The 25,574-nt window shown below is 46.2% G+C and overlaps 2 protein-coding genes across 2 annotated transcripts; one reads left to right on the forward strand and one right to left on the reverse strand.

The window, feature by feature from the left end:
• Nucleotides 1–908: 908 nt before the first annotated feature.
• kdm7aa (lysine (K)-specific demethylase 7Aa) lies at nucleotides 909–23,961 on the forward strand. Its single transcript, XM_029742131.1, has 16 exons — nucleotides 909–1,046; nucleotides 9,649–9,734; nucleotides 10,294–10,411; nucleotides 10,659–10,819; nucleotides 12,566–12,707; nucleotides 13,063–13,249; nucleotides 13,903–14,065; nucleotides 18,101–18,295; nucleotides 18,402–18,493; nucleotides 18,776–18,862; nucleotides 19,148–19,381; nucleotides 19,634–19,919; nucleotides 20,177–20,271; nucleotides 20,391–20,533; nucleotides 20,857–21,236; nucleotides 21,373–23,961. Exons 1-16 carry the CDS (start codon nucleotides 949–951, stop codon nucleotides 21,459–21,461), a joined length of 2,556 nt encoding a protein of 851 aa, XP_029597991.1. The 5' UTR covers nucleotides 909–948; the 3' UTR covers nucleotides 21,462–23,961.
• A 98-nt stretch (nucleotides 23,962–24,059) lies between these two features.
• ndufb2 (NADH:ubiquinone oxidoreductase subunit B2) lies at nucleotides 24,060–25,454 on the reverse strand. Its single transcript, XM_029742132.1, has 4 exons — nucleotides 25,282–25,454; nucleotides 24,746–24,890; nucleotides 24,509–24,609; nucleotides 24,060–24,177 (listed from the first exon to the last, which is right to left on the reverse strand). Exons 1-3 carry the CDS (start codon nucleotides 25,365–25,367, stop codon nucleotides 24,535–24,537), a joined length of 306 nt encoding a protein of 101 aa, XP_029597992.1. The 5' UTR covers nucleotides 25,368–25,454; the 3' UTR covers nucleotides 24,060–24,177; nucleotides 24,509–24,534.
• Between the last annotated feature and the right edge of the window lie 120 nt (nucleotides 25,455–25,574).

The raw sequence follows: 25,574 nt of genomic DNA on the forward strand, positions 1-25,574 counted from the left end.
TGATGCTTATTCAGACATGCCGACTACGGTGACAACAGCTCATTAAAGCAGCGTGGCTCCCCACAGGGAGCTGTCATGAAACATCAGGGAATGCCCCTGGCCATAGACACACCATCATGACTGATGGGCTTTGACCTAAACACCCTGCAACACCCTCAAATCAAGTTGTAGTAAGGCTATTTAAACATTCAACCTCAGTTACACTTACACATGTTAAAATCCGACAATTATTGGCATGTTTATGAAATATCAACTGCTAAATAGCATCATTGTCTCTCCTTAGGAGGGCTTCATAAATGGTTCTCTAGTATACATACAGTATTAGGCACATGCCAAAGTCAGCAAATAACTGCATGATTCCATAGGTGCAGTCACAGTTCCGCATGTCCTGCATGCATTAAGCCTACTTGACTATGCAGAGCTGCACAGATGGGTTTATGGGGGGATGGGCACTGTCAGCTCACACAGATCAAACGGGTCGGCAGTCCTATTGCTATTCCCTACCCACAAAGCACGTAGAGCACGTCAGACACGCTCCGTGAGAAATACCAGGCAGGGAGAGCATTTTGTTGTGTTGATCACGCTTCCTGTATTCTGAACCAGGCCATATGAGTCCAAACCAATGGCAGTGCTTTTCCTGCTGAGTGCCGCCTTAGGCACTTTGACCAAGTTGTCAGTTTGCATCATATCACTTTTGTTTATAGGTCAACGATCACTGTCGAGTTAAACAAAAAAAAAACTATTTACATCATCCACAATGTTATAGGTATAGGTATTTGCTATTACACTGAGTGACCAGATGGAAATAAATAATTTGGAAATTGACGTCAGAGATAGGCTTTGCCATGCTTTCTTTCGCATATGATCGGGTTTCCCTCGACTCTTTCCGCGTACCCAACCAAATCCCCGCCCCACTTTATTCCTGCGTTGTTTGGGGACAGTAGGAAGATGGCGGCGGCCCCGCTGTACTGTGTCTGCCGGCAGTCTTATGATGTGAGCCGGTTTATGATCGAATGCGACCTCTGTAACGACTGGTTTCATGGCAGGTATGGAGATTACACCTTCCTTGACACATGCAATCGATTTAACCGACTAAACTAACAGCAGGTGCTTGGGAGTAAGCGAGGATTGTCATGCGGTTGTGACTGCTATTTGTGTGTAACCGGGTCTTCACGGGTCTCTCACACTATTGGCACCTCGAGCTAGCTAAACTTTACAAAATAGTAAACCGAGCCAGTGTGTTTTTATTTCCATTATACATATTGGGAGTTAGTATTTTACTCTACTTATTGGGCTATTAATCGTGTGTTTTGGAGGTTTAAATGTTATCTTAGCCGACAGCAGTTTGTCAAAAAAAATTAGCTTAACGTTACTAGTTTGCTACCGTTAGCTAGCCAGCTAAGCTTGTGTGACGAGTTGTCAATCACGGTGATCAAAGCCAGCCCTTTAAACATTTGGTCTGTTGAAAGAAGCCTGTAGGCTTAGCCTATCCAATTGATTTGAGAACAAAGTTGCCTGGTTATCGATTAAAGGCGTGGGTTCTGATTTTAATCCAGCTTGTCATCCTTTACTATTGAGTTGGGTTAATGCTAGTCTAATTAATCAGCCTCTAATATACAATAATTGTGTATTACAGCCTGATTAATCAGACTATGTTCGTGCATGTGACAGCCTGACCTGACCCTAATAGACTTTCCTAGTTGATTATTTAGGCCACGCGCTTTTGTGAATTCGATTGAAATGGAACATCAATCTCTGGCACATTCTTGGTGGCATCACTTCACTAGCCAAGTGACCTTCACTAGCCAAGTGACCTCTTGCATGATCAACATTTTTAGGGGTAAACTACACAAATCCCACGATTTGAGTGAGTGTCCTCATTTGACCTCGTTTATTTTTATCCCTAACTATTTAGTGGCCAGAAACCTAAGATGAGAAAATATGATTGTTGTTGAGCTTTTGATTGACAGCTCGAGGTTGGGTATTTAAATCCCCCCTTTCACCGAAAATAGGCACATGTGGTATACCCCTAGTGGAAGAAAGGAGTATTCGGGAGAAAATTAAAGACAACTAATATGAACACAATAACAGTTTGGCTTGTGTGGATATTACAAAGCTATTGCGTAACTACACTCTGTAGACTGCCAAGAACGCAACGCCCAGAATGATGGGATGCCTGAGCCAGGGAAGACTCAGTCTGTGTCATGTGCCAAAAGAAGAGGAACAAACTTTGGAGCTTCACCATTGACTAATAACACATGTACACACTGCTCTGCTCCAAAACCAGGGGGTTCTCTACCAATCTTTCCCATGAGGCTCGCCAGAAAGAAGTGGCATGTCTCTGGCTGTGGATGGTATGCAAACGTAGTGGAAAGCAGAGAAGCTGCCAGCCTGCACCGGAATCCTGGTGCCCGCTTGTCGGCACACCACCCTACTTCCCCAAGTGTGAGCTTGGGTTGTGTCTAGCTGCCTGGCCGGGAGGGAATCTGTTTTCTCTCACCAGTGACTGAACCCTGGATACTCCTATACACCAGTAGGGCTTACGGCTCCCAAACGGAACTAGGCAGAGGAGCCAACCAGAGTGCTCTGTGTTGTTTATAAGGTGTAGACTATGGACCAGGTAGGGGGCAGAAGACAGAAATAGTGCCCTGCTAGTTTCCTAATGGCCTAACACTCTACACTACAGGCATGTGCATAGGGCCTGTGCAGTAAAAGAGCCTCACAGCCACTGAGCAGGCCTGTGCTGCGGATGCTTCTGCTGAGACTATGGAGATGGCACTCTGCTGAAACACTGCATTACGACCGACAACAAACCCCGTATGGCGTCAGTGGCTCACGTTGCAGCCCACAGACCTGCGTCTCTCTCCAGGCTGCGTGGGTGTGACTCCCAGTTCATGTCTGGTTCTGGTAGAGTGTGCGGTAGTGGTGAGACAGCAGGGACTGGATGGGACACAGGGGAATGATTGATGGTCGCTCCACAGAGGCAACTTCAATGTACCATCCATCATTATGTCCTACACTCTCAGCCAGGGGAAAAGACTGAAGAGAGATGGATGCTCTCGCCCTGTCCTCCTCTTAATGTTGTGAGAGAATTTGAATTAGCAGGAGAGCTTGTGTTTTTAGTGTGTGACTCAGATCTCAGATGATGGTCATGTTTACACTCATTAGTGGGACTCTGTGGGGTCTTTGTCTCTGGGGTATGCCAATGACATTAGTCTCATTGATCAATGCTGATTAGGAGGTCAACAGCATCATGTATTGATTTCCAGTCATTTAGACTCACAGTATATTAGTTGGTCCGCTAATGATGATGAAGCAAGGGAGAACTTGGCTTCAGACTGGTTCTGCAGCTGATGGGAAATGGGGAGAATGGACCAATGTTTTGCTCTGTTGGAAATACAAGGAGGAGTTGAAAGTAGGATTTTACTAAGGATTACACTTAGCTGAGTGCATTCCTTTTATCACTCTGACAGAAACCCTCTGAAAAGTAGCATGGCAAGTTGCCTCACCGCCTGAATGACACCTACTTTGCCTACATACAGTTGAAGTCGTAAGTTTACATACACTTAGGTTGGAGTCATTTAAAACTTGTTTTTCAACCACTCCACAAATTTCCTGTTAACAAACTATAGTTTTGGCAAGTCGGTTAGGACATCTACTTTGTGCATGACACAAGTAATTTTTCCAACAATTGTTTACAGACAGATTATTTCACTTATAATTCACTGTATTACAATTCCAGTGTGTCAGAAGTTTACATACACTAAGTTGACTGTGCCTTTAAACAGGTTGGAAAATTCCAGATAAAGATGTCATGTCTTTAGAAACTTCTGATAGGCTAATTGACATAATTTGAGTCAATTGGAGGTGTACAGTTGGATGTACAGTTGAAGTGGGAAGTTTACATTCACCTTAGCCAAATACATTTAAACTCCGTTTTTTTACAATTCCTGACATTTAATCCTAGTAAGAATTCCCTGTCTTAGGTCAGTTAGGATCACCACTTTATTTTAAGAATGTGAAATAGTAGAGAATGATTTATTTCAGCTTTTATTTATTTTATCACATTCCCAGTGGCTTAGAAGTTTACATGCAGTCAATTAGTATTTGGTAGCATTGCTTGTTTAATTTGGGTCAAACGTTTCTTTCAAACGTTGTTGTCCTTAAGCCATTTTGCCACAACTTTGGAAGTATGCTTGGGGTCATTGTCCATTTGGAAGACCCATTTGCAACTAAGCTTTAACTTCCTGACTGATGTCTTGAGATGTTGCTTCAATGTATCCACATAATTTTCCTCCCTCATGATGCCATCTATTTTGTGAAGTGCACCAGTCCGTCCTGCAGCAAAGCACCCCCACATGATGCTGCCACCCCCGTGCTTCACGGTTGGGATGGTGTTCTTTGGCTTGCAAGCCTCCCCCTTTTTCCTCCAAACGTAACGATGGCCAATCCAGTTTGTGAGCCAGTGTAATCATGTGTTGACAGATCTAGTGGGAGAGGCAGAGACTGTGTATGGCCTAGGTGTATGGCCTAGGTGTATGGCCTAGGTGTATGGCCTAGGTGTATGGCCTAGGTGTATGGCCTTGGTGTATGAGGCTCACTAAAAGACGTAGGCCTATGTTGAGAGCATGTGTGAGAAGACACAAACCCAGTCCCCCACCGCCTTAGAAGAAACTACTCAGTTCAACATGAGAACCTCAAGGCAATGCAACCTGCACCATAAACAATGAAGTTGTTCCACTCCCTCCCCGGGGGACTGCAATGCCCCATAAACAACAAAGCAGCAATCCTCTTTTGTTTTCCAGCTGCCTACGGAGAAGTCCTTCTACCCTAAGCTGTCTGTAGAAGCTTAGTGATGTGGGTTAATGGTGGGGAGAGGTTGTTGTGTGTGAAGGCCCGTTATCAGTGCATTGTACCCCATTGATATGATGGGTATCCTTTCCTTTTCTCAGTGAGGGTTCAAATGGTCTGATTTTATGCCCACTTGGACCCTAGTCTTTGGAAAGGCAAGAGTCAGGTGCCCTTTGGGTCTAAATGAACCCAAGCAGGTGTGTTTAACTGCCCTCACCCCTCCCCATCTCCCATCCTCTCCCCCATTAGCTATCTGCCAGTTCTCTAATGTAGGCGGGTTGGAGCCCTATGCAGGGGGGTTATTAAGTGCTTAAAGCAATGGCTGAGCCCGCCTACAACCCTTTGTGTGTCTCGGCTGATCATTGAGACACAATGAACCCCTCACAGTACATAGACTAATGAATAACCCCAGTCACACAGGAAGGCAGGCAGCTCCACAACAGAGGATGTAGAGGGATAGGAGCTGATGGCGGTGGGAGGGTTGACAGCTCTCCTGATTCAGGACCGGATGTTTGACCCATAGAGATGGATGGTGAACTCATCATGGATATAGCCCATTTTTAGCATGGACTTTGCCATTGAGGGCTTCCACCATTTTAAAGTAGTCAACTGGGTGTGGATTCCTAAGAGTTGGGAGCAATCAGCCAATGAAGAAGAAAATAGCTTCTGGTGCTTCCCACCATTGGCAGGGGGCTGGCATTGTTTCTGGGAGAGTGGTGAGACAGTGACAGACACACACAGACCCATATTGGGCTTTATTTCCCCCAGGGCTGATGTCACTTTATTTATTACTATACACTAAATACTGAAGTTTTGTCTTCCACACAGCTCTTAAATTAAGCCAGATTTATAGTTTTGTTGTCTTCGATGGGGCAGCCTCAGTAGTTTTTAAAGAATGAGATTGATTTGAGTACAAGGAGTCAAGGATAAGTAGCTTCACAAGTTGCATCATCATCAACACTCCCCAGCCCTCCAGTTTCCAAGTGACTCACCCAACCCGTCATGACTGCGCAAGGGAAGAAACCGCATCAGTCTGGTGGCACAGTGCCCTGCTTCCCCCCCGTGCCGGCCCGCTCTGCGCGGGTGTTACACAAGATGACCAGGCAGAGGAGGAGGTGTAGGAGGTCAGCTTGGCTCAGCTCAATCCCTCAGCCACGCGCTCAGTCTGTCGCGATCGCTCTAGCATGTCCCACCCCGACAGAGAGGCAGGAGAATTCATGTCAGGCCCGGGGTGACATAATTGGCTCTGTGACTCATTCTAGTCTCCCCAGCAAGGCCACTGAGCCACCTCAGGAGACCAGATTCCAGCCCACTGCTGCATTGTGCTCTGTCTTGGCTGCTGACGTAGGAAGTGAGTGGAGGTGGACTGTGGAGGTCACTCTGTCTGGTTAGGACACTGAAGTTGTTTATAGCATTGGATCTTCTATAAATGGGGCCCCAAGTTTTTTTCCCGATGACTTTACTTGGCCAGGAAAAACTCTTAGACCGCTGCACCACACGGTAGACCGCTAAGGCGTCACTATAGATCCGGGTTCAATCCCGGGCTGTGTCGCTACCGGCCCCTTACCGGGAGACCCATGAGATGGTGCACAATTGTCCGGGTTAGGGGAGGGTTTGGCCGGCCGGCTAGTCCTTGTCCCATTGCGCTCTAGCGACTCCTGTGGCGGGCCGGGCACGTGCACGCTGACACTGTCGCCAGTTGGACGGTGTTTCCTGCGACACATTGGTGCGTCTGGCTTCCGGGTTAAGCGAGCAGTGTGTCAAGAAGCAGTGCGGCTTGGCAGGGTCGTGTTTCAGAGGACGCCTGGCTCTTGACCTTCGCCTCTCCCGAGTCCTTACGGGAGTTGCAGCGATGGCACAAGACTGTAACTACCAATTGGATACCATGAAATTAGGGAGAAAAAGGGGTAAAAAATACCCCAAAAATGTATAATAAAATAAATATTACTCTTATTCCTATACCTCGGTTATTACTCCCAGTCCCAACCTGTTACGGCTTCAGGCTGGCTCTGCAGTTAGAGTGTGAGCTGCTCTCTATCAATATCCTGCTGAACAACAACACCATTGCTAAGGAGACTTAACCAGCAACAGTACACCACCAGAGAAAGTTCAGGTGTGACGCCGCTTCCTGCTGGCCTTTGTTTCCCTTTACAATTTCCTGCAATTTCCACTCTGATCAACGCTGATAGTGGCTGGTGAGAACTGTGTCCACTCCTAGGCAGGCCCTCTGTGAAAATAGTCTTATTTTCTGCTATTGAAACCTTCACCACATCCTCACACAGCACCTAGCCTCCAGGCTAACTCCAGGACCCTGAGGGAGGGAGCTGGAACTTTAATGGCTGTCATTTACCGCCCTAAGCAAGTCCCCCAGTGTTTTCTGTTTTCACACTGAAAGGAATTCCACTTTTGTCACTCTTGAGAGCAGGACCTCCAAATTCATTTAAATTGACCCACTGAAGACCAGTCACAGAGCAGGGAGATTTGAATGAGAGGAAGACTGCAGAGCGGCAAGAAGGCGGAATTGCTTGAGATTCGCTAAGTTGTTGCCATCTTCATGAACTCTCAAGCCTCTTAAACTAGCTACTAGGGAAACTCTGTTAGTATTTTCACAAGAAAACAGATTGTCGCTATGAAGAAATAGGCACTTTGTGTTTTCTGCTACATAATCTTCCATGTCAGAGTAGCAAAAGATATGAATCCACATTTGTCTCTTTATGCTCTTGTCAACTGAAACGAAAGTTTAGCTTAAATTGTCTATCTTTTTGTTTACTTAAGAAGCTCTTTAAAGTGCTGTCTTAGATTCCTCCCATACCCCAGTGACATGAAAATGTTGCCTGCTGTTTTTCTCCCCTTCTCCATGCATCGGTGGGCATCCACACATAATGGCAACACTCAAAGCCTATTCACAGGATTCTGTGTGTTATTCAGCGTTCTCTGATGCACCAGAGGATTGTGTGTGTTGCTGCCTGTGGTCTGGCTGTTGTGGGGCGGTCGGCGGTTTGGTGGTGTAGGGGTTTGAGTGACGTCGACACTGTCGCAGTTCTGTGGGATACTGAGACAAAAGCATGGTTGTGATTCCCAGTCTGTAAATAGCCAATAGGAAAGGTCTGGCCCAGAGTGGTCTAGAGGTTATTGTTAGGGCCCAGGGAAAAACTCCTTGCCCTAACTAACTAATTCCTTGCCCTAACACCCCTGTCCTCCAGACAAATAAAACTGATCGCCTCCCAACTTCAAGGTTGCTTGACTTTTCGTACGTCCTTTTTAAAAAATGAGGGACCAAACGGTGAAAAGGTTGTCTTCCACATACACTACTCTGTAGTGTTTCTGGCTCTATGTTTACTTCAGCCTCTCTATGGCCTCTCTCTGCTCCTCCTATACATCACTACTCTGTAGTGTTTCTGGCTCTATGTTTACTTCAGCCTCTCTATGGCCTCTCTCTGCTCCTCCTATACATCACTACTCTGTAGTGTTTCTGGCTCTATGTTTACTTCAGCCTCTCTATGGCCTCTCTCTGCTCCTCCTATACATCACTACTCTGTAGTGTTTCTGGCTCTATGTTTACTTCAGCCTCTCTATGGCCTCTCTCTGCTCCTCCTATACATCACTACTCTGTAGTGTTTCTGGCTCTATGTTTACTTCAGCCTCTCTATGGCCTCTCTCTGCTCCTCCTATACATCACTACTCTGTAGTGTTTCTGGCTCTATGTTTACTTCAACCTCTCTATGGCCTCTCTCTGCTCCTCCTATACATCACTACTCTGTAGTGTTTCTGGCTCTATGTTTACTTCAGCCTCTCTATGGCCTCTCTCTGCTCCTCCTATACATCACTACTCTGTAGTGTTTCTGGCTCTATGTTTACTTCAGCCTCTCTATGGCCTCTCTCTGCTCCTCCTATACATCACTACTCTGTAGTGTTTCTGGCTCTATGTTTACTTCAGCCTCTCTATGGCCTCTCTCTGCTCCTCCTATACATCACTACTCTGTAGTGTTTCTGGCTCTATGTTTACTTCAGCCTCTCTATGGCCTCTCTCTGCTCCTCCTATACATCACTACTCTGTAGTGTTTCTGGCTCTATGTTTACTTCAGCCTCTCTATGGCCTCTCTCTGCTCCTCCTATACATCACTACTCTGTAGTGTTTCTGGCTCTGTTTACTTCAGCCTCTCTATGGCCTCTCTCTGCTCCTCCTATACATCACTACTCTGTAGTGTTTCTGGCTCTATGTTTACTTCAACCTCTCTATGGCCTCTCTCTGCTTCTCCTATACGTCACTATCCACAGCCACACAGACTGTCAGAACAGGCTGTCAGTTTAGCAAAACCATGATATCTTTTCTGTCTCTCGTAAGTCTCAAGTCTGGCCCAAAGGATGACCCAGTGAGAGAAACTTATGTGACCCCTTTTCCCAAAGGCTTTATGTGACCCCCCCCCAGACAAAGTCAATTATTTCATGCAGTGGACTGACTCCCTTGTGTACAAAACCCTCTCAAACCCTCTCACAATCCCTTAATCTGTCCAGAGCATGGGCCCTGGAACCATGGATGGGGATATCCGTGAGAGAGAGCCTGTTTCCACAACAGCTTCTCTGGTGTTATGATCCCGGAGAGAACAGTCTCCTGTCCCATTAGTTGATTTATTGGAAACACCATGGCGATAGCCTGGTCCCCAGATTTCTTTGTACTGACTTGCCAACCGCTATGGTCAATGTGACGCCACGTATTGGGACCAGGCTATCATTGTCCTGTCTGTCTCTTTAATAGTTGTGTATATACTGACAGTGATGTCTCCTGTCTCCCCACAGCTGTGTCCAGGTGGAGGAGCACCATGCGGTGGACATTGACGTTTACCACTGTCCTAACTGTGAACCCCAACACGGACCCTCCTTGAGTCAGTATTCCAGTCTGTTTTTGTGTGTGTCTGTCTGTCCATCCTGTTTTTTCTGTCTTCTCTTTCTCAGTCGGTCTCTCACCATCTCTTTTATCTCATATCTGTTTTACTACCATCTCTCTCTCCCTCTCTCTTTCTCTATTTGTTCCTGTGCTTGTTCACTCTCCCTCCCTTTCTCCATCCCTCCCCCTCTCTCTCCCTCCATGGCTGATGGACTGTCCCCAGGAGAGCAGCAAAGTCTCCAGTCTGATTTAGAGGAGCCTGACCCCTGAGAGCCCGGGGCCAGACATTAATAGGCTAATTGAATGGGGCTGTAATCCTTCGACTTAAATTGGTCCTAGCCCTCACCTTGGCCTCTGCTAGGGGATGAACGGGGAAAATATATTATCAAGACTAATGGCTGTTATCCATAATTCACAAGGCTCCGTTGGTTTAAGGGAAGAAAATTGAATACAGTAATAATTTGTCTCAGGTCTGTCACTGGCTGTGGTGATGGTTTTCATGGCCAGTGAAGCCTGTGGCGTTCTGTGAGTGATGTTCTGCGTCTCTCCTCTTGCAGTGAAAAAGCGCAACAACTGGCACAGGCATGACTACACCGAGCAGGACGATGGCACCAAGCCAGTGCAGGCTGGCACCTCTGTGTTTGTCAAGGAGCTCCAGAACAGGACCTTTGCCAGGTAGGAGCCCAGAACACCTACCACGAGGACTCTGATGCCAAGCTAGACCACTCTCACACCTGCACAGCAAACGCACGTTTCCTCAGCAGTCGTGTTTCTATGAACAAGACTGTGATCTTTGTTTTAGTCACAATGCTTAACATGTATTATGTTCTTAATTTCCCTCATTGGGTATTTACATAGAGTTGAACATATCAACAGGAATTAGCCATTGACCATTGTCTCTCTGTCGGTGTGTGTGTTGCAGTGGGGATGAGATCCTGCAGTGGATGCCTGGGGAGCAGGTGACCCAGAGGTACCTGGAAAGCCACGGCTGGCAGTACCCCATCGCTGTGTCCAACATGGAGGGACTGGGACTCAGGCTGCCTCAACCATCCTTCTCTGTCAAAGATGTGGAGCAAGTTGTCGGTAAGGACAGAGTGAGAGTGTATACTGTGTGTGTACTGTTTGTGTGTGTATGTGGGGGGGGGCATGCTCAAGCACCCTGGGCTAGATTTGCTCTGTCTATTTGCAAACATCCCCAGGGTCTAAGTAAGTAAATGGGGTAGTAGGGCAGACATTTAGCATGTAGCACAGCTAAGACTGATCACAACCCATTCACTGCCTGTGTACTGCACGGGATGCCTATTTGATAGGACATATGTTACCTACACCTATTGCTTTGAAATAGAATAGAATTAAAAGCTAATGAATGCATTCTCTGTCAGATAATGAGCGCCTAACGTTGAGCGGACGCCATCTGTCCGTCAAACAAACAGGTTGCCAGGTTCAGAGGGTTGCCAGGTTCAGAGGGTATTTACCCCCTTTATCAATCATCTCCCAATGGCTGAATAAGCCCTACAGGAGGGGAGGTCTTCCTCAGTCCCCAACATGACCACCTCTGCTCTCTATAGAATAGAAAGGCCTGGTACCACAAGGCTCCTATTACAAGCCCATTACTAACCCACAGCTATCTGGACCGACTGGACGCCCAATGCAACCCAAACCCGCTTGTGTTTTTATCATGGAAGTTCATATTCCACCCTCTGCCATGCTCCGTTGAGCATTAAGCTGCTCTGATGGGAAGCAGCACAGGTGTTGTGACTGGGTGGAGACAGAACACAACCAGGATCAGGTTACCTACCTCCTTACAGTTGGGACACAATGGGGGACAGGCCTGGAACCTGCTGTCTCCTGGGGTTACCCAAGCCTAGACTATGGTCGGCCAGCTAAGGATAAACCTCCTGATGTTTGTCACCTCCCAGTACTTAATGTTGTTCCTCCTCGTTGGGGGTAGGTGAAGTGTTCAGTGTAAATATCATGTGAAAGGATGGTGTCTGGAAGAAACCTACAGGGTCTAGCTGGAGTGAATGCCAGGTGTCAGTGCATTGCTTAACACACAGGAATAGTTTGACCATGTGCTACCAGCCACTATAAAGGTGTAGTATTTACTATGGTCTGTTTTGGGCTGGTAGTGACTGAACATCTCTGTTCTGCTCTCTCTGTTTGGCTAGCTACCCTAACTCCAGCTGTTCACTGTCATCAGACGCTGGCCAGCTGGACCCGCCGTGTGTGTGTGTGGTGTGTAGGGGGTTGGGGAACATTAGGGGTGTGTGGGTTGGTGGTGGGAGGATCACACAAGCACCAGCTGTCCTGTCCCCACACTGCCGACAGGCCCCCGTTTCCAGCCCTCTCTCTCTCTCCGGCCTTCACTGTGTCGTTTGATTCACTGCCTCCCAGCTGCGTGAGTGCTGGTGGGTTTTTACCCTCACACACCCATTAAAGACAGTGGCCCCTTCCCCAGTCTCCACCTCTGGGACTCATATGGACTGGACAGATTGTCTGCCCCTCGCCCGCCCCCACTCCATCCACTCCTATGGTGTATTGGCTGTGCCAGTCTCTCCCTTAGGAGTTGTACAGAGACATGGAAATGCCAGAGAGCTTCAGAGTTCAGATCCTCTCACCCACTGACTCCCATTTAAAATGGTTATCCCTGGTGTCTGTCACTTCAGTAGGAATGGTCCTTTCTCTTAACCAGATGTATTATATCTGACTGAATGGTGCAACTGTTAGACTGTAGACACAAAATGATGATGATTCCATGGGCAGACTGATACGTTTTGCTGTCTGCTCAACTATATGACGGCTTGGTCATCATTCTCTTGTCGTCCACAGGCGGTGACAAAGTCATTGACGTCATCGACGTGGCCAGGCAAGCAGACAGCAAGATGAAGCTGAAAGAGTTTATCAAGTATTACTACAAGCCTCATCGACCCAAGGTGCTCAACGTTATCAGCCTGGAGTTCTCTGATACCAAGTAAGCTGTGATGTGGTCCTACTTCCAATAATCTACTGCTGACTCTCTCCATTCAAATGGATACATTTTGAAATGAATGCTATTTACAAGCCATGCAAACAGACACCAAGAGCATCCACAGACTGCTGTCAAGTTCTTCATGATTCATTTTCGGGTGCTTCAAAAACACATGCAACACAAAGGAAAAACGAGAATGAACACAAACATTCAACAATACATTATGTACAGCTCATGGAAAGTGATCAAACTACTTATTATCAATGATATCATTATTTAGTACATTTCAGCACTTTTACTGTGATTTGACCCTCTTAAGTAGCCATACCTCTCTTACCGCTCACTCTCCTCCCCCCAGGATGGCAGATCAGGTGGTGGTACCTGACGTAGCTCAGAACATGTCCTGGGTGGAGAACTACTGGCCAGATGACTCCTTCTTCCCCAAGCCCTTTGTCCAGAAGTACTGCCTCATGGGGGTCAAGAACAGCTACACTGACTTCCACATAGACTTCGGGGGCACCTCTGTGTGGTACCACGTTCTCTGGGTGAGTGGGTGTTAGTTACAAGTCCTACATGTACACTAGGCTGTCAAATCCTAGCAGTGAGCTGAGTGCAGTTTGTCAAGTCAATAAAATCAACTGTGTCCACAACATTATCTGGTGATAAATCGATGGCCTGGCTCGCTCTTTGGCATTCCTCTCACCACTTGTAATGCGCGCTGACATTTAATCAAGTATGTTTGTACATGGGGGGGCTATTTAGAGCAATCTAGGCTGATTGGTACCCTGGCAGAAGTTCACCTCAGCAGTACATTTTGTCGTCGGCAAGCTCCAGGGGGAATTCTGTCCCCGCCGTGGTAATAAATGATCCTTTCAACGGCAACAAAGTAACCAGCCGCTGCTGATCACAAACTATGCTTTGTGTTCATGGTGACATCACCAGGCTGGCAGGCAAGCACTCTCCTTAGCTACAGAAGCAATGTGCAGCTCAGCTTGTGAAAAAGAGGGCTGGGAAATGCACCTAAATGGAGGAATAAAATCCCCTGGTGTGTGAAAGTCAACCACGTGTGTGTCTCTGAAATGAAACCTCTGCATCTCTGAGTGCTCCTCACTTTATAGTCACATTGTGACATTTCTTGGGTTAAAATGCTTTATTTTTGAATGAACTCTGGTTAACTCTACTCTCTCTGTGTTTCCAGGGTGAGAAGATATTCTACATGATCAAGCCGACCCAGGCCAACCTTGCACTATACGAGGCGTGGAGCTCCTCTCCCAACCAGAGTGAGGTGTTCTTCGGGGACAAGGTGGACAAGTGCTACAAGTGTGTCGTGCAGCAAGGAACCACACTGCTCATCCCCACAGGTGTGTATCACAGGAGGTTGGTGGCACCTTAGGTGGGGAGGCCGGGCTCGTGGTAAAGGCTGGAGCGGAATAGGTGGAATGGTATACATGGAAACCGTGTGTTTGATACCATCCTATTTGCTCCATTCCAGACATTGTTATGAGCAGTCCTCCCCTCAGCAGCCTCCACTGGCGGGGGGGGTGTGTGTGCGCGTGCGTGCGTGCGTAAGCATTTGGTCTTTATTTGCCTTCTCTTTTAACAGGCCATGTATTTCGTTTTCCTGAGAAGAGCTAAATAGCTTACGTTAGGCTTGTGTTCCTGGAACGACAGTGTAGATGAAGAGAGGTTACCACTGACGATGTGGACTGGCCCTGTGAGCGTGTGCCACAGAAACCCCTCTGGAATTAGTGTCCCTAAAAGACCTTTTCCACTGTGTCCTTAAATACCTCTCTTACACGCCTGCTTTTGGGGATCTATAAATAGACTATCCGGTAGTCTTGTCTGCCCCTCCGTAGAGAAACCTGTCTATATCCTCAAAGTAGACAGAAACAAAACAGTCCAGTTTCCCAGGGTGCCTGCCTGGAAAATGATTCCCTTTTTTTAAACCCTGACATGTCATTGCCAAGAGAATTTGGAAAAGGATTCTTTGCTCAGCAACAGCCTAGACATTAGACACACCTGTCTATATTGTCGTAACACAATAGGAAGTTTCCTAATGGAACAACAGCACCAGTAATGTCGTGAAAGCGACCATATTAGAAGCTCTTGGGCCTACATTATCCTCAGCCAAGCCTCTGCTATAGCATGTGACTTGTAATTCACCTCTCACATTCCACCCCATGTCTTGATGACGTAACACGTCTAGAGAGCCATGAAAGGGCGACCGCAGTAAGCAGAACCTCATGGTTAACACATGCTCCTTGTTCTCCTCATTAACTCCAGATGGCTTTTAGAGTGGTTTCACTCATGTCCTTTAGTGATTTATCCCCTTCACACCGTCTCCGTTATCACCACAAGGATCCTTCCATAAGCTTACCTAATGGGGGGGTCGTATTTCATTTGTAAATCACAGGATTCCATGTTTTTTTGCCTGTGGAGATCACCTGAGGATGATGTAAAACTATACAGGATATGTAATCGGTTCAGAACAGCAATAGTGTGCAACTCTACAGACTTTTCATAAGTTCAGTGTATCCATACATTTCTGTGTCAGTACTCCCATAGGAACAAGAAGAAAACCCACACATGTTTTAAAATGCTCCCAAAGTTGTATACCTTCAGTAAAGGTTAAGGACTGCAGCTGTGTTTTCTCCAGGGGCTTAAGGGGGTGTGGAGAGGTGGGATAGAGATTTGGGGAGGGGGTAGAGCACAACATACTTGGCCGCTCAACCGCGGTAACCCCGTAACCGCGTCAGTGCCTGCAGTATCAGTGCTGCGTCACCGCCGTCTCTGCTTTCTGTCATCTCCGGAGGTATAAAGAGCACTGCTTTATCTTTACCAGGTCAGGCAGGCCTGATATGACCCTGTGTGTTTGTGTTATCAGGTCAGTGTGTGTGTCGGTTTTTATCAGGTTGGTGTTTGCGTGTCACACACCAGGTTTACATCCAACCTTTTTATTCTAGTAAAGTAGATGTCGCAGAGGGACTGTGACGACAGACCAGATGGAAACATTTGTCTGTAAACTTTCCAATTGTTGTCAAAACAAAATACGCTGGACAAGGTGGGATCTTTTTGTGTCGATAAAATGAATAATGCGATAGAACTGCCTTCTTATGCGCAAATATTGATATAATAACCATCATATCGAAGTAAACTTGGAATCACACGATGATGTGTTGTGTGGTCCTCCCACTATGACTCATCAGGAAAGCATGCAGTTTATTAGGCTACAGATGATATGTTGTGTGGTCCTCCCACTACGACTCATCAGGAAAGCATGCAGTTTATTAGGCTACAGATGATATGTTGTGTGGTCCTCCCACTACGACTCATCAGGAAAGCATGCAGTTTATTATGCTACAGATGATATGTTGTGTGGTCCTCCCACTACGACTCATCAGGAAAGCATGCAGTTTATTAGGCTACAGATGATGTGTTGTGTGGTCCTCCCACTACGACTCATCAGGAAAGCATGCAGTTTATTAGGCTACAGATGATATGTTGTGTGGTCCTCCCACTACGACTCATCAGGAAAGCATGCAGTTTATTAGGCTACAGATGATATGTTGTGTGGTCCTCCCACTACGACTCATCAGGAAAGCATGCAGTTTATTAGGCTACAGATGATATGTTGTGTGGTCCTCCCACTACGACTCATCAGGAAAGCATGCAGTTTATTAGGCTACAGATGATGTGTTGTGTGGTCCTCCCACTACGACTCATCTGGAAAGCATGCAGTTTATTAGGCTACAGATGATATGTTGTGTGGTCCTCCCACTACGACTCATCGGGAAAGCATGCAGTTTATTAGGCTACAGATGATATGTTGTGTGGTCCTCCCACTACGACTCATCGGGAAAGCATGCAGTTTATTAGGCTACAGATGATATGTTGTGTGGTCCTCCCACTACGACTCATCAGGAAAGCATGCAGTTTATTATGCTACAGATGATGTGTTGTGTGGTCCTCCCACTACGACTCATCAGGAAAGCATGCAGTTTATTAGGCTACAGATGATATGTTGTGTGGTCCTCCCACTACGACTCATCGGGAAAGCATGCAGTTTATTAGGCTACAGATGATATGTTGTGTGGTCCTCCCACTACGACTCATCGGGAAAGCATGCAGTTTATTAGGCTACAGATGATATGTTGTGTGGTCCTCCCACTACGACTCATCGGGAAAGCATGCAGTTTATTAGGCTACAGATGATATGTTGTGTGGTCCTCCCACTACGACTCATCAGGAAAGCATGCAGTTTATTATGCTACAGATGATGTGTTGTGTGGTCCTCCCACTACGACTCATCGGGAAAGCATACAGTTTATTAGGCTACAGATGATATGTTGTGTGGTCCTCCCACTACGACTCATCGGGAAAGCATGCAGTTTATTAGGCTACAGATGATATGTTGTGTGGTCCTCCCACTACGACTCATCAGGAAAGCATGCAGTTTATTAGGCTACAGATGATGTGTTGTATGGTCCTCCCACTACGACTCATCAGGAAAGCATGCAGTTTATTAGGCTACAGATGATATGTTGTGTGGTCCTCCCACTACGACTCATCAGGAAAGCATGCAGTTTATTAGGCTACAGATGATGTGTTGTGTGGTCCTCCCACTACGACTCATCAGGAAAGCATGCAGTTTATTAGGCTACAGATGATATGTTGTGTGGTCCTCCCACTACGACTCATCAGGAAAGCATGCAGTTTATTAGGCTACAGATGATGTGTTGTGTGGTCCTCCCACTACGACTCATCAGGAAAGCATGCAGTTTATTAGGCTACAGATGATGTGTTGTGTGGTCCTCCCACTACGACTCATCGGGAAAGCATGCAGTTTATTAGGCTACAGATGATGTGTTGTGTGGTCCTCCCACTACGACTCATCGGGAAAGCATGCAGTTTATTAGGCTACAGATGATATGTTGTGTGGTCCTCCCACTACGACTCATCAGGAAAGCTTGCAGTTTATTAGGCTACAGATGATATGTTGTGTGGTCCTCCCACTACGACTCATCAGGAAAGCATGCAGTTTATTAGGCTACAGATGATGTGTTGTGTGGTCCTCCCACTACGACTCATCAGGAAAGCATGCAGTTTATTAGGCTACAGATGATGTGTTGTGTGGTCCTCCCACTACGACTCATCAGGAAAGCATGCAGTTTATTAGGCTACAGATGAAATAATTTATGATGACCTTCTCAGGGAGGTGGAAGTGCAAGGTGATGAGCTTGATGCTTTTTTCCAATTAATATCGAAGGTCTTATTCTGGTGACATGATGATCGATGCTTGGCTACCGATTTGACAAATACAACACCTGGCCAGTGTCCTTGTATTACCACAGTCAGTGAGTCAAACATTGGCTGTGTTTGTGTGCTGCCCTCTGCAGGATGGATCCATGCCGTCCTCACCTCTCAGGATTGCATGGCGTTCGGAGGCAACTTCCTCCACAACCTCAACATTGGCATGCAGCTCAGGTGTTACGAGATGGAGCGTCGTCTGAAGACTCCAGACCTCTTCAAGTTTCCCTACTTTGAGGCTATCTGCTGGTATGTGGCCAAGAACCTGCTGGAGACGCTGAAAGGTGAGTGAAGCTTTAAAATCCACATGATACTACAATATATGTATTGGGTTTTTATTTTATTTCACAAGCATCATAACAAATGTAATGCCTTTGTTCTCTTTCTCAGAGTTGCGAGAAGACAACTGCCCGCCCCAGACCTACCTAGTGGAGGGAGTGAAAGCTTTAATCAGTCCACTGAAAACCTGGCTGAAGAGAGAGGTGAGGGGCACAGAATGAAATGGAACATTTGTGTTATTTTTCCATTGTATCTATGGGTGAAGGTCCTGGCTTCACCTTCTCTATACTGCACCTGACTCTACAATGTTGGTTGATGAATATCTAGACTGAATGGTTTATCTCCCAGCTGAGCTCTGATGGAAGGGGGGTTTGGGGGTCATAGTGGTTTCACCTGGATCTGATGACACTGTGCCAGTGGTGGAAACAGAGCCTCTCTGTTCAACTCCACCCTAATTGTGTGTGTGTGGAACATTCTGACTGCAGGTTACGGAGCCCACCAGCGAGGTCCCGGACCATATCAGGCCCAACCGTCTCATTAAAGAGCTGACCAAGGAAATCCGCTACCTGGAGGTAAGGTCTGGGGTCACAGGGGGAAGGGCCTGAGGACCATCAGTCTGTGTAGGTGGAAGAGCACTCAATCTGAGGGGCTGTATGAGAAGTGCTTCTAATTCATCTGTCGCTGATGTGATGGATTTGTTGCACCTTATTTGTAACTGGCAATCTTTCTCTTACGACTTCCTTGTCCATAGACGTAGATTAGATTTAAATATTGAGGTTGTGTTCAAACCCCTCTCTCCTCTAATGGTGGTGTGTGTGTGTGTGTGTGTGTGTGTGTGTGTGTGTGTGTTCCAACAGGAAGACCAGGGCAGCAGTGGTGGCACCAACAAGCCAGTGAAATCTCAGGGAAGCGGTGGAGGCCAGTGTCCGGCCACGCTGGAGAGGGTGTGCCCGGCCCGTCAGGCGCGGCGGGCAGCCCGGAGGCTCCGGGAGCAGCAGGAGCGGGGCCCTAAGGTTCCCTCTAACCTGGAGATCCTGGAGCTGCACACCAGAGAGGTGCTCAGGAGGCTGGAGGTGGGCCCTCTGGAGGAGGTGAGAGGAACATGTCAAACTCCCACAACGCAAAACTTGAATGTCACACGCTCTCTGGCATATGTCACATTTAAATGCCTTGTTATTATTGGAAATAATCATTAGATCAATCAATAAACCACATTAGTATTTTCCGTGCATTACTCCTACCGAAAGCAATACTGTTCCCGTGCTAGACAGAGTAATACAATTCAATAGAAAAGTCTGATACCTGTGTTGAATGAGTCCTATAACTCTCTGTCTCTACCACAGGACCCTACCTTCTGTCCCCCGGTGCATGGGAAGTTCAACATGGTGTCCACCGCCTCTGCCGCTGCTGCTGAGAACCCGGACACACACCTGCGTCTCACGCTGCACAACGGACGGATCATCCGAGACGCGAGGAGACCAGGTAGTAGCACGGCTAGCAGCCCGGTGAAGGCGGAGAGTGAGAGGTCGTCCGTGGGCCAACTGAAGAGCAGAGGGGAGATGAAGACGGAGTCAGACCAGGAACAGCAGCACAGCACTATGGGAGGAGAGGAGAAACCAGGCCACCTCGGTAAGTCATGATGCTGAACAGTTTACTATATATATATATATATATATATATATATATATATATATATTGTACGTTGTATGATTTATAATCTGACTCAACTTTGTCCGTTTATTGACCTCATTGTCCCAGACACACCATGCTTTCTGAAGGGTCATGTTGTTGACACAGACTAGGTCTAGTAACCTGTTGACTTGGACACAGAGAGGGAATGGTTCCTACCATTATCTGTGGTTAATGATGTCTGTTTGCCTTCCCAGGGGGTATTGAGAGGGTTAAAACTGAACTCAGGGAAGAAGCCTCAGGACACTCCGACGTGTCGGACATGGACTCAGACAGTGACTCCAACACGCAGGTACCTGATATTAACACGGTCTACCCCCACTGTGGTTTTGTCAGTGAGAACATAGCACTTAACACTGTCTGTTGTGCATCATACCTCAACCAGTTTCTCTTCTCTCTTTCTCTCTGCAGCAAAACACCTCTTCTGAGGAAGATTCAGGAAGCTCCCAGAGTGAAGATGAGGAGAGGGGCTCATCCCAGAGGGCCGCGGGGCACACCATAGAGCTGGACCAGACAGACCTGAACCTCCAGCACAAACACAAGCCACTCAAAAGGTGGGTGGTCTGACCTGTTGTGCGTGAGCGAGCTAAAACACAGCTCCTGTTATTGGAATCACAAAAATATTTTAGCAATTGAGTTATTTATTAAGGGATAATTTCTTGTAGAAGTGTCTAGAAGTTCACGCCATCGGTTTAGTAATCTCATAACGATGGAATTGGATTTGAAACAGAAGGATGTGCCAATTATGCAATTATGCATACAAAGATTATATTTAGAACTTCCCTTTTGACTGGTAAAGATCAGCACAGTTGGCTTTTGTGGAGTCTGGCGGTGGGCTGTAAATGACTGAGTGTGTCTCTTCTCTGTGTCCCTGCAGAGAACGTCCTACCTCACCCAGCACAGAGGAGGCCATTCAAGGCATGCTGTCCATGGCTGGCCTGCTGTGCCCCTCCAAGTCAGACGAGGTCGCCACTTCCCAGGAGCCGTGGTGGTCCAGCCCAAGCCGATGCTCGCCGGAGTGCCGAGAGCAGCACCAGCGCCGTGTGGCGGGGGACAAGAGCCCCATGGACAGCCAGGGCAACAGCAGCAGCGAGGCCTGGGACAATCAGGGGCCCCTCTCTCTTGGGGCCCTGAGCCACGACGCCAGCCCAGAGGCCGACAACTACCAGTACTGTGATCCCTCAATGTCTCCCCCTCTACACCCCTCCAAAAGGCATGCCTCCAACTCCCCTCCCGTCAGCAACCAGGCCACGAAAGGTACGCAACCAAATATTTGATTCTCTCCATTTGTCTAGTAATTAGTTGATGTTCTCAGGTATTGGATGCTACTGTGAGACAACTCTCTTTATTCAGCATGTCAGCCATTCATGTGGGGTTTGGGTTTTTTTTTCAGGCAAGCGGCCCAAGAAAGGAATGGCCACGGCCAAGCAGAGACTGGGGAAGATCCTGAAGATGAACCGACACAATGGCGTCTTTGTATAGAGCGATGAGGGCCACAGGCAAAGCTAAAGGAGGGTAACAGACCCCTGTCCTCACATCCAGATTATTCTGTACATTTAGTCGACACACCTTTTTGTCCTGGAGAAATCACTGCCAGGGGAAAAGGCCCATTTGAGAGACTTGTCACACACACAAACAGGCTTTACTGTGCATGCTTAGGACCACAGGGTATTGGATTCACATGAGCAGGCTACCAATCAAGCGCACAGCTTCACTGCAAGCACGCTGAAATGTAATGGAGAAGAAGGGGAAAAAAGCATGTTGATTACTCAACTTCAGGGAAACTTAGAGAGTTACAGTGGGCATTAACGTGCCATGGGGAAATGTTAGATGTCCGGATGAGGTAGGAATGAGGTCTACAGTACATCGCAACATTGAAGACAATTCTTCAGCCAATGTTAATGACGCGCATAAGCCAATGTAGGCTGCTTGATATCCCACCATCTGCATCTCCCAGCGCTGCCTTCCTTGAATATCTGCAACACTATGAACTGGATGAGACCCAGGACAAGATGGAAGTTGGGATAGACAGACTGGCATTGACCCACCTGGCTCCGTGTCTGGGCTCTCTAGCAGGGTCCTTTTTGGCCCTGAGAAAAAAGTGCTAAGCTAATTTTTCGAAATGGTGCTTAATGTTTGTACGTCCTCCATGCTCCCAACTCCCCTTATCTCAATCACACCAGCAATAATGACGTTGAGGAGAGAGAAGTTTTGAGGCAGCACTCTTGGTTAGTCTTCCCTGCCACATTGTGTCATTCATCTATTTAAAGACGATTGCCTAATTTATCATTGCACTGTTTTTTGGGAAGGTAAAAACCCATCAGGTCTAAAACAATTACATTATAACCTGTCTGCATTAGTTCATAAGTATCTCTCTATTTGAATTTCACGTTTTAATGCTTTGATCGATCATATGAAAGCCATACTCCTCTATATACAATCGATATGATTTTTCTGCCCTCTGATGGTCAAAGGGAGACTAACACAGAGAGTGCTGCCTCAATAAGAAATGTTTTATAGTGTAAGTTGTTTACTTGGTTGAAAAACAACTTGTATAATATCTTGCTTAATTTATTTCAAGTTTTGTTATGTGATTTTGTTATTTTTTATGGATTCTGAGTTATGTATTTATTAATTGAAAGAGGTGAATATTGATTTTATTATATTTTGGCCCTAAACCTTGTCTATTCTGGGAATTTTCTTCTCAAGAGGTTTATTTTTTTTCTCTCTTATGCTTATTGTATATGTGGACATGATATTGTGCAGGTCAGTAAGAATTTCTAACACAATCTTTTTTCTCCACTTCTGTCCAAGTAGACTTCCTTAACTTGAACATATCTCTTCTGGTTTCCTCTCCTAGTTTCCAGGGGTTAGTGGGGTTGTGTGTTAAGGGAATGGGTAATAATGTGACTCCACCCCTGCCCTGCTACACCTATAGCCTACTTGACGTTGTATAACGAAAAATACATTTTGAAGAATTTTAATAGGGTGAGGTTTTTTATGGGGGAGGGGTTCCTATGATATGGTGCTGAAGTGAGGTGTGTGATTTGATTTGCATTTGTAGTTCTTCACTCTCAGGGAATGATGCCACAGATATGACCTCTGATTTAATCACCAGCTACATCATGTAAACTATAAGGCAAGTTCTTCCAACCAGACTCCTGTTCCACTTCTTTCTCAAACTAAGCAGTTGTGCTTTGGAATTGACCAAGTAGAAAGAAATCAACATGGTCATCTCTATTTGGAGATGATACCATCTATGCTGAAACTCTGCCTAGCTACTAAACAAGTTTAACTCCACTGTATCAATTTTAATATCTAACTCAATATCCAAGACATTCAAAATCTTCCAGCATCTACCTTCTGACAGAGCAGACCCCCCCAAACACCCTCGCTCTAGTCCAGAGTATTTCACTAAATGACATCCAGACTTACTCAGTCACCAAGTAACTTTAATAGCACCCTTTGAACAGCATCTGACTTGAAAGCTGTGCTATGAGTTCAACTTGCAGTGCACCTAACCTTGGTGTAATTGTGGTCTATCGCTCAGCCCTTAATGAGATTTTACCTAATGACACAAAGATCACACTTTCATGTCTTCCCCTCCATGGAATACAGTGTTTAATCCTATTGCCAGACATTTCCATGAACTCTACACATTCACCTTTTAACTCTTATTGCATGTTCAAGTCCTCACCACTCGTCTGTGTAATAATAAGCACAACAGCTAGCCTGCAGGCAGGGTTTGTTATTAGCAGCAGTTCTCATTGTACAGTATTTACCGTAAACTCTTACGTGCAAATCTATTTGCATTTGTTTTTTCTATCAATGGTCATGTTTCTTCTCTGTGCATTAGTCCTTACGATGGTTTGATTTATCATGATTTGAACCATACAAACACTGGCTTACTGTGACACTGTTACTTGATGCATTGAATATGTTTCAGCATTTCAAAAATGACCTGTAAATATAAAAATGAACTGATTCTGTTTTAGTTTTTTTTACAGGAAACAATTAGAAAGGAGTTGTTATACACATTCAAAAACAGTCATTGAGTTCCATATGTACACACCCCAAAGATATGTTTCAGAATAAATTTAATTTTATTTCTTGGTCTATGTACAACAAAGCCTCTTGGGACACCGTTGTGACCACCAGGTAGACTTGGGTAGCGACCGGGCACACACACACACAAGGTCTAGAAATAGAAAAGTACTATTAGAATATACTTACACCTATGGTTTCAAATAATACCACTACTACAGTATAGAACCTAATTGAAATGGGCATATTAACACAGACGGGCTATAGTGCATGAACAATCATTACTGTACTAACTGAATAAGCATTCTATTTCCCATCCTAATGCAAATACGTATAAAACCAACAATTTATGACTATCCGTTGTGATGGACACAATCTTTCATCAGAGGACAAGACATTCTCATTGACAAACATCCCTTGAGGATGTGTCACAGATCCTGTGGTGAAGACTGATGCAGCAGTACTGGACAGGACAAAAGGCACACCTGGGGTCAGTGGGGTAGAGGGCACCTCATTCCTCATTGTCAGCTGGGATCCCCAGTTCCTCATCTGTCCATGCGGATGCATCAGGCCATGGGAAGTGTCCCTGAGAGAAGAGGCATCATGGGGTTAAGTCTGCCTGACAGACACCGGCTTTCTCTCTATCCTTTCCTCTATGAACTGGCAAAACTAGATTGGACAGGGCATAACTATAATTGGAGCCTAATCTACATTTAATTCACCATCACTGCATCTGGGTCATGCCAGCAGTGCCACAGGATCCAGAACCACATGGCACTGCTGAGGAGCTCTGCTTGGAACGTCTGGCTCTTGGTGAGTTGTGGGAATTGCCTGTACTGGGCCTCTATGTGTGGCCCACCACCAGCTCTGAAAGGAAACAGAAAACCAGAGCACTGAGCACCCCATCACTGTATACCAGTATAATGTAGCTACGCTCTGCACATTTGATGAAACCCAACAACCCAATGGGTTAACATCTGATCATGGCGCCGACCTCTGGACACTTGCTTGGTATGCCTACTGTCAGACTGCTAGCTAGTTATGAGCTATAGCCTAACGTTACTGGTTAAAGCTAAGAAGACAGTGATGTATGTGAACACGAATATATGTACAGCTGACGTGTGATTGATAATGTTTCCTTAAATATGAAGGACGATATTGAAGTCAACCTTTTTTTAAATATATATTGAAGTCAACCTTTCGTCGCTAGCTAGCTGTTATCGAACGTTTACATTATAACACCAGTTAAGCTACTTACTTTCGGGTTACTATTTTCTGAGGTCCACGTGTAAGAAGCTGCGTCCCGGCCCTAAGGACACCCATGGCCCTTCCTAAAGAAGACATCGTTTTTTCTCTCTTCCCCCAGTGTTGTTTTCTCAAAATGTCGTTCCACCTTGACACAGAGGGCGACCAACCAACAACGAGCGCTATGGTTGGTCGAGATGGAGGGTTGTTCAGAAAATGGATCGACTCGTGTCGTTTCCACTTTTACACACTAGATGGAGACAAAGCCCTTTATATACCTGTATATGTATATTAGGTAGTTACAGA

Source organism: Salmo trutta, chromosome 40, assembly GCF_901001165.1.
Source record: "Salmo trutta chromosome 40, fSalTru1.1, whole genome shotgun sequence".
Classification (NCBI taxonomy): Eukaryota; Metazoa; Chordata; class Actinopteri; order Salmoniformes; family Salmonidae; genus Salmo; species Salmo trutta.